A 9962-nucleotide genomic window follows, 5' to 3' on the forward strand; every position below is an offset into this window, starting at 1 on the left:
AAATTAAAACTGACAGAAAGGCAGTGTAAAAAGCCCAATATGAATTGGGGTTTATTTTCAAACCTTGACGTCTTGGAACAATCTTGGATACTTTATTTTTTATTTCTCAATCTTGTTGGTGGTATAATGTCAGTGGTATGTTTGAGTTTAAACGGGTTTCCTTGCAAAACTGACAGTGCTCCACACCCTTATTACGACAGTGGACCAAGACCAACAAGCATTCGAGTAATTAGGAGTTGCCTAACATTACTTTCAAATGCTCGCTTTTGCACACCAATCTAGTTGTCAAAGGATTTCAAACCACACTTGTGTACTTACGAACGAGATATATCCACAATATGTATTGATCATGTTGAAATCTAAATAGATAAAGGCTTTTAAAGGAAAAGCTTCCTAGTACTTCTGGAGATAATACTATCATTGTGCGAATAATTTCGGATTCGTTCGTGCAGCCAAAGACCAAGGACTTTAACCCTCTCAACATTAAAATGATTCAGAACTTGTAATATCAAGATGGGGTGCTTGGATACTCGGTACTAAAACATACCATAATTTCTTGGTTATTGTGTGACTCAAAGTACTAAGGCGTTTTCGGTATACCACTGATAGAAGCTACACACCATCGTTTTGGAGAGATCCAGGCATAAACAGGACGGTTCTCGCATAAAGTTAGATCATTAACATATTTAAAATACATATAGGCCTATAAATTTGTATCGGCATCATTAGGCCTAGTCATAATTTGGATACAGGTGCGACTCAATTCACACTCAGACAAACTTTATACCTAACAAACTTTTACCGAAAGTCAGAAATCCATTGATCCATGGAACGATTGATCAATTTTGACTCCAATGTTGAGTATCTTTCCAAATGAGTTAAATTGTGACTAGATAAACCTTTCATAATTCCAAACTGCCTGGAGTCAATCTTAAGACTACTTAGAGTGCATTAAGGCATCGTAGTTGGTTTGGTTAACTGGTTTCCTGTATAGTATAGGCCTATTCAATTTCCATCTAACAGATATACTACATTAGTTATCAATGTTACATAAGGGGGTTTATATAGTTCATTTTTATGTCTATTTGTCACGTACCACAGACACATCAACCATTTGAGACTGTCGTCTCTTTCCCTTTTTTGTCTGCGCGAATATCTCGCCGACTGAAAGTTCTTTATTTGCGCTCTGAGGGTCTTTCCATCGGAGGTAACGCGCCTTTTTAGCCTCATGGAACGTGTCGTCTGAATCAGGTAACAAGTGAATGGTTCTTAGACCGCCATCTGGCGCATATTTATGCTGATCAAACCACAATGTTGGATTGGCTATTATATCAGCTACCATTGCCTGGGTGTTCACGTTTGATTCTTGACCATTATGCAGAGAATTCCCTGTCAGTGCTGGTGTAGCATTGGCCAATATCGGTGCCTCAAGCCTTCGTGCAGTCTGTGGCGAATCTGACAGCGAGACCTTGTTAGGTATTGGAGAACTAAATATAGATGGAAGTGTCTTCAGATTGCTTGCAACTTTTTCTTGATGTGACATTTTTCGTTCCGATTGTTTTTTGTCATATTTTCCTCCTTTGGCAAAAGAAGCCGTCTCTTTACCAGAAGTCGTTGCGTGTTTTAGACCTTCGGCTAAATCTGCAACCCGCGCCACCAATTTCTCTTGTCTTCGTGACATTTCGTTTAACCTCCGTTGACTAATCGCCTGCTCCCGATTAGATTCTTTCTGAAGTAATTGCATCTTCTTGTCGTACTCCCTCTGTAGAGGTGTAGATTTCGCTGAAAGTTGTTTAGAGGTCACATTAATAGACGGGAACCCAGAGTCTGTATTATTGGCCTTGTCTGAGAGTTGCGCTCCAGCACCTTCAGTGGCCTTATTACGTCTTTCATGCCTATATCCAATGTGACGGAGTCGATTTGGTTGGCGAACAACTGGTCGATTGCCGTTAAGATATTGGCCTTTAGTTCGTACTTTCTGGAGCTCCTTTTGAAGCATCACTTGTTCCCTTCGAATGGTTTCCATGTGCATTTTTTCTATTCCACGTTCTCGTTCCAGGTTGCTTTGAAGACTTCGATTGGCGAACATATTCTTTGTTTTGGCCTTTTCTTCGTTTCTAAAAACGTTTGACGAGGACAGGTCAGCGTCTTTGTTGTATCGATGCATCCTCATATATGTAGTCGTCATATTTTATAAAATTAAGGACCGTCAACAGACCTGATGATTGTTGTTTTCGTTGTCTCCAAAATGCCTTATCTGTAATACAAAGAAAAAAAAACATCGGGTTTAGATCCGATCAAGTTGAAGTGGTAACCTATCGATATTGGAAACGATAGGGTATAGCTTTTTGGTATTTATCAAAACTAAATATTAAAGTACTTATAAGCCTTCAGCTCTTGTCGTAGCACCTGCAAAAACACCGGATGTGACATGGTCCCAGAGGGTGGGGTGCATTTTCTTAACAAACAAAATTAAGCTGCAAGAGTGCGTCTCAGCGAAACGTGGCAGGTGTCGCAAAAATAACATCGCGTAAATAACACTAACGGCATGCGTCAGACCAAAATAATCGTTATGTCGATTTCGCTTATACAAAAAAAATGTATATACAGTAATAGACCCAATTCCGTATTTAGAAAATTAAATTACAGATCTTTTAAACTGAATTTCGATCACTTTGGTCATATATAGTTCTTTTGAAGAGTTGACTGGCCAACTTACGTCTTTATCAATGTCAATACTGCTTTTAGACTACGATTTATAAAAAAAATGTACACCTGTGCCGTCAAAAAGGCCGATATTTTATCTTTAGGATAGGAGGCACACTATCATTACTATCGATATAATTCCGCAGCACTTTGGAGGCGCCTAGCAACCTACCCGCCAAAGCAATAATTTTACCATCAATAAAACGACAATCAAATGAACTTAGGCTCTACTGATAACCCTCACACACTGCGAATACTCAGACAAAACACAACCTTTAGAACACACACTTGTGATCTTATCTATATTTAATCTTATTTGATGTTATATTCACGATATTCATATTTCGAAATGACAGAAAGGGATTTCACCGTGGAGATTATAATATTTTAATAGGATATTTGAACAAGTCAGTAAGTTGGCAAACGAGATTACAGTGGTGATATTACCACTCGCGGATGTGTGAGCTGTACCAAAATCTGATGACGGACACCTCTCAATGCGATAGGGATATTGATGCACCATCCAAGAAGATATATATCCGGATAGTAATTTTAACTATGATGATAATGATGATGGTTAAATGATAATAATAGTTCAAAAACACCATAAATGTCTATAAGCACCTCTCTGGAAAGAGATGTCTCGACTAAGAGCCGCATTACAAGTTTGATAAGTTCTTAAAAGTTTTTTAATAGATTGTTATTTTTGGGTAATCGCAGAGAGAATCTTTCACGTTCCTCAACTTTATGATGAGTTCTGTGATCTCCTAGCCCCCATTAATGATCTTACATCTATCGAAAGAGATGCCTTCGACTAAAGTCGCACTAAAATGATAATAACAACTTTCTTAAAAGTTCCTTAGGCCTAATATATTGTTATTGTTGGGCATTGGGAAAAAGAGAGAATCTTCCACTAGGTTCCCCAACTTTATAATGAGTTCTGTGGTCTCCAGCCCTCCGGAAGGACAGCACCTTATTACTATTAGTCTTTTGCAAGATGTAACCACGTAAACGTAAACTGTTAAAGGTACCAAGTTTCTACGGGTCGGTGTGTCAGTGACGGCCAAGTGTCAACATGAAAAGGGTTATACAAGTAGACCTAAGTATAGGTAAGCGTAAATTTTCGCTAAAACGCTGTTCTCAAATAAGTGTACAAAGATTTGTCGTAGACCATTCTGAAGAATACAAATACAAATACAAAAATATTTATTCATCATTTTCAAATATTAGTACATTTTGCAAAAAAAGAGTGATAATTATTGGAATGTTAAAATGATAGAAAGGAGTATCGAGAAGCCCGGGCTTGTACAGGCAAGACCCCTCACCAAACTAAACTTAACTACTAATAACTGTAATATATTAGATATAAAAAAAATACCAACAAATGGTAAAGTATCAAATGTCATTTATCAATATATAATTATGTACATACGCATACGGTACGTTTCTCACATCAGGTATAAGTTATTATATACATCGAACGACTAGTAATTATTGAATAGAATGAAAAAAGAAGATGACTTAGAGGAGAATATCGATCACAAAATCGTTTTGCGAAGATTATATAAAGTTTTGGAGCTTTCTGTCGGTAGGAGAGGCACGCTAAACAAGTTTTGTTTAGGCATTAGTTTTTAATTGACTAAATGATACAGGTGACGTTCATATTCACGTGATGCCATGCGAGTTAAACGGTTCGGCTATTCAACAAAGTTATAGGTTTATAGAATGATTGAACAACTATCTCGGCTGACACGACGTTTATAATAATAATAATAATAATAATAGTAATAGTAATAGTAATAATAATAATAATAATAATAATGATAATGATAATGATAATAATAATAATAATAATAATATCTCGAATTTATATGGCGCCAATTCCAAACAAGATCAAAGGCGCAACGCATGTGAAAAGCCGCCGGAAAACAAATAGGTCTTAAGCTGTGACTTAAAGTTGCAAATAGAGTTGGAAGAAGTGGTTCCAGAAATATGCAGAAGCAAAAGTAAAAGAACATTGACCGTAGGTTTTGGTACGGCATTTGGAAACAGAAAGAAGGATTTGAGAGGATGATCGGAGACGGTGAGATGGAGTATATCGGAAAATCATTGAACGTAAATATAAAGGCCTAATGCTGCAAGTTTAATCCAATCATATTAAATCAGTACTACATACATAGGCCTACCTGAAACGTCAATCTTTATAATGTATAATCCCTCGCAGTGAGCTATATCGTCGCACTGTTCTGTATGAACTACCTATAATTCCGATTAACACCACAGCACTCTATGCCTACGTATGTCAATATGACGTAATGTGCTATCCTTAGCCTATCTTTACGTGATAGATGTACTATCAATACAACTTTAGGGTTATGTAGTCTCCACAGGTATCAAAAGAATATTAACCTCAGGCCTATGTCCGTTTTTGCGATCACAAAAAATACAAATGAATAATAAGCCTTCATTATCAATTATTGCGATTCAATAATAAAAAGTAAGATAGATTTGATTTTCTAATAGCATTTGTGATTACAATACCATATAGTGTGTGTCCTGTTAAACAACAGATATGTCTATTTAGTTACAGGATTACTTGTGTATTGTGTATTACCGTAATTTTTCATTTTTGTTTCTGTAGAAAATCATCATCATCATCGTCTTCATCATCGTATTCATATTATCGTCATCATTGTCTTTATCATCACCGTTTATATCATCATCATACTTCTTTTATCAACATCATTAGCAGCAGTAAATATATAGATATATTATATTATATTATATTATATATATACTGTCTCTTATACACATCTAGATGTGTATAAGATGATAAGTGAATATGAAGGTTTTGTAGTGAATCCAAGTGCCAGGAGTACAATGAAAGCTTTTCTTCAGTTGAATGAACCTATAGTCGGAAGCCGGCATGAGCCATGGATTAGATCCTGAATATATATTTTACAAGTAAATTGTTATTCATCTTGTGAGCTAAGCCAGCTAAATGGGATTTTTATATCTAAATTTAAAAAGAAAATAATGCACAAGTACAAAATCGTTGAAGTAGCTCCCTATGAATGCATACGATAACTTGAGTAGGCTATATAGTTTATAATGTTATTTGTTTATGATACGTGATGGTGAATGATAATACATGGTAGGTTCTTCGAAAACAAAGATTTTTGTTATTATCATCGTCATCGAAATCATCACAATAACCATCATTATTATTACTACTACTATTATTACTACTAGGCCTATTATTATTATTATTATTATTATTATTATTATTAAATTATAATTATCATCGTCGTCATCGTCATCCACATTATTGTTATTTAACGTTTATATATCATTATTATTATTAATAAAATATAATTCACAACATCCTAATAAGTACAATAATTTAGTATAATGTGTTATTTGGTTTTTAAGAACTTATCACATTTATCTTGCATAGTTTACAGTGCATATAAGTGCTTTCTAAGCATACAATACCAAGACCATTGCCGTGAGAATACAGCATGATTGGACTACTTCGTTACTCAGTTGTCTTCGTTATTTCATTGTTCTCAATTACGGCCCCCCTCCACAGGTTAGAGTATATTGCTCTGTGGTGATAATATGAAATACCCACAGGCAGTGACAGGGCCTCACTCAAATAAACACGTGTACTCCATTCAGGGTAAGGTGTCCGTGTGTATTATCACATCCTCTTTTCATACACAGGTTGCTATGGTAGCATTGACGCGTCCATAGAATCAGCGCTTTTGTTGGAGTTTATAATACAAGGGATTTATTTATAGTGTGGATGGCATTGCATTCCTATCAATATAAACAAAATAGGCAGCAAAAGCTTTACATTAGACGTCAAAGTTCAGCCAAATTATTCAGTGGCGTGGCCAAATGGCCCTACCCCCGTGTTTGCCATTCCTCACCACTGTTGGCCTCTGAGTTAGCAATGTTCACATATAATTAATTATCACAGAAAGAATACATAGGAATAAAAACAATTATTAACATCTTATATGCGTATATTCATTAGTAAGTCGTGCTTTCGCCAGTGTGGTGCGACAAGGGCTTAAGTTCTCTCCACATCTCCCCAACCTCACTCCCCCCCCCCCCCCCCCCAAAAAAAACCCCGGACATCATTACTTAGGATTATTGTTTTTCATCATCACTGAAAGTTAACCAATCAGTGAACCACAAATACGTCACTGTATGAAATCGTTATGGTAACATAAATAACACAATAATTAACAAAAATAGCAGTACAGTGGTATATGCCAACTCCCTGAGTTGGCATTAGGCATAATATACCTAGACTAGAAGGCCTACGTTTCCGTTCACGTTAAGTTGTTTACTTGTTTATAAGATTCTTTGAATACGAAACCAATATTTATATTTCTCAAATTACAAAGCACAAAGTTGGATCTTATCGTAATTAGTATGGTGTAGGTTCTAATTTATTTATTTAAAAACATCTTTATACATGATAACATATTCAGTGATTATTTTACACAGTTGTCCTATTTTACAGATTAAAATCACAATAGAAAGACAAGATTAAAAAATTTAAACAACAGTAAAGATAAAAAGGCAAAATAAAAAAAAAACCATAAAGCTATATTTAAAAAAAAAACAACGATTAGAAGTACAATAAAATAAAATAAAATGATTATTGTTAGTACTAAACACATATTCAGCGTTAAAATTCAAAGTGGGTACTTAGTTGATTTCATACCAGATTGGGAAGTAATATTGAAAGAACGCCTAGTATCATCATTATTTAAGTAGCTATGCAACAGGTCTCACTCTGATTAAAGACCCCTCTGAAAAAAGCCCCTTCAATCAAAACAACTATACTACAGTCTCAGATTAATTCCCTTTATAATTTAAAAAGGAGAAACTTATAACCGAAAACTTGAAATTGTGCCCATATTAGGGGTTTTTTCGCTCGTAGTAATTGATGTCATAGATTTATTACCTTACAAATATGTTCATCATAATAGTAACAATGATGATTATGACGATCACGAGTACTACGATTGATAGGGAACAGTTAAATTATTGATGATGATCCTCCACCACATCCTTATATATTGACGGCAAGCGTAAATTCCTACGTGTACAAGAGACAAACGTGCTGTTTAATTCGTGAGCTAACGGAATCGTGTGCATTGATTCATACATTATGTGTTACATTATATTACAAGTAATTACTGGAAGTAGAACACATCATTAATGAATAATCACCTTTCTTTCGCTGACACAATAGACGAAAAGCAAAAACAGAAGGACTCCTTGAGTGCTCAATATGCACTCGCCTGTTAGTTAAAAGCATTTTCAATTCAGAACAACACTTGAACAGCAAGTGCGTACTTATTAAAAATTTACTTTGTCATCGAGGAACAGAAAGGTTTTTGTAGAATTCTCTTACAGCCCGGTGTCATGGACAGGGGACACGATCAGTAGTGGACAATGGAGGTCGTAACATAAGCCGGGGGTGGGGATTGGGAAGCACGTCCGAATGAGTATTTGATGAAAAACCAGGGAACGATTTAAAAGACACAGATTATTGATAATTTAAAACTGGGGAAAAGGGGGTGTACAGTGAACATCCTTCGCCCAGTTTAAAAAAATTAGGGGCCTATTATAATCTGCACCGTTCCCAAATTTGTTTTTGTCAAGTATGTACCCCTCCAGTTCCTCATGCAATTAATTTGTACAACATTTTTCACTCCGATCCTGACTTTAATTTTAGAAAAATGACATGACATTAAATTTTAAAGTCAATTTTCGGCTTATTTGCGCACAGAAATATGCGTGAATTACATATACATTGTATGTAAATGTTGTCTTGCTCGTGTACGCCAAATAAATGTTGTTATGCGATTAAACGTAGTAGGCCTACTACATATATAGGGCCCACACTTGTGCCACGCAAAAAGTACAATCGTGTCATAAATATATTTGCCACTAATATATACAAAGTATATAGGTCTACCTTAACTTAATACGTCAGTGCACCTATCCTAATACACATTTTATAATATGACTGAACAGTTTAGTAAAACATGAATAGCCTTACCGCTCTGCTTAAAATTCATGACAAAGCACGCAATGATTTTGAAATATATGTCGTGTTGAACATGAGATTAGCAATCAGAATATTAATAGTAGTAGGCCTATATATACAGTAGAACAACAAAACACTTAGGGCTAAAGGAGAAAAAGGTGCAATGTTAAAAAAAGGCTTACCATTGGCCCCAAAGGTCCACGGATATCATTGTCGATGTTCATTAATCGATTGCTATCAATAAACAGTACGAAACTTTCTTGAGCGTTCTTCCAACGCTGAGTGTAAACGACACCCAGGCCCATATAGTTTGGTTTCACACTATGCAACTTTCAGCGGAAATATTATTGTGTTGAGCGTTAATAGAGCGAAATCGCCGGGCTTGAGATTTTCAGCTTGGTGAACACAGTGAAAACAGCGAGAACGCTTCCCTTGGATATTATACCGATCGAGGCGGTTGCTAAAGTAAGTGTCAAAGTGGGAATAATGGAGCTAGTCAGGTTTAACAATAGAGTCCCAATCAACTGGTTCAACCTCATTACGATAAGCGCCATCTACGATGTAAACATCAAACGAATTTGTGCAGCTACCAAATATGATTGTCGCCTACTGAACTATATCGTCATACAACTATTAATAATTTTAAATTCGATGTTGTAATCAGCATCATCATTTCGCTACTAGAAGCACATTCACATGTTATATACTACAAGATCATTCAGAGTTTATCACTTTACCAATAATAATAATAATAATATAAATTATAAAAACAATATTTACTTATATAGCGCTTTTTCATTTAAAAACTGCTCAAGAAATTAAAATACACATCTTACAAATAATTATATAAAAGCTTTAGGTACAATTTTGCCCAGCCTGACGTGAAAAATTAATGTACTGAATACTCAGTCTGATTTGAAACACTTCCGAAAGAAATCGCAAGTTATTCTCGGGTGTGACTCGAACCAACGATTCCCAGATCACTAACGTGGCATCATAACTTTAAACCACCCAGCTTGCGCCTAATGGCCAAGATTGAATTCGAGCCCAAATAAGCAGCGGGTACTGAAATGTAAATGGTAATTATATGAAATGGTAATATAAAAAAGCTGTCAATTACAATCTGCCTTTGAGATAAATCCAAGTAGGCCTAATCTAAAATCATAGACTGCAGCCTTTT

At 35.5% G+C, this 9962-nt stretch overlaps 1 protein-coding gene across 3 annotated transcripts; it reads right to left on the reverse strand.

Annotated features, from left to right (window-relative positions):
* Positions 1-20: 20 nt before the first annotated feature.
* LOC117118661 lies at positions 21-9286 on the reverse strand. Of its 3 annotated transcripts, XM_033263326.1 has the most exons (3): positions 8965-9286; positions 7691-7825; positions 21-2257 (listed from the first exon to the last, which is right to left on the reverse strand). In XM_033263326.1, exon 3 carries the CDS (start codon positions 2186-2188, stop codon positions 1082-1084), a length of 1107 nt encoding a protein of 368 aa, XP_033119217.1. In that variant the 5' UTR covers positions 2189-2257; positions 7691-7825; positions 8965-9286; the 3' UTR covers positions 21-1081. The 3 variants fall into 3 exon arrangements, with proteins under 3 accessions (XP_033119217.1, XP_033119216.1, XP_033119218.1); XM_033263325.1 differs by lacking the exon at positions 7691-7825; XM_033263327.1 differs by lacking the exons at positions 7691-7825; positions 8965-9286 and adding an exon at positions 2720-2795.
* Between the last annotated feature and the right edge of the window lie 676 nt (positions 9287-9962).

This window comes from Anneissia japonica, unplaced genomic scaffold, assembly GCF_011630105.1.
Source record: "Anneissia japonica isolate Jap-2015-1 unplaced genomic scaffold, ASM1163010v1 scaffold376_len1572418_cov194, whole genome shotgun sequence".
Taxonomy (NCBI): Eukaryota; Metazoa; Echinodermata; class Crinoidea; order Comatulida; family Comatulidae; genus Anneissia; species Anneissia japonica.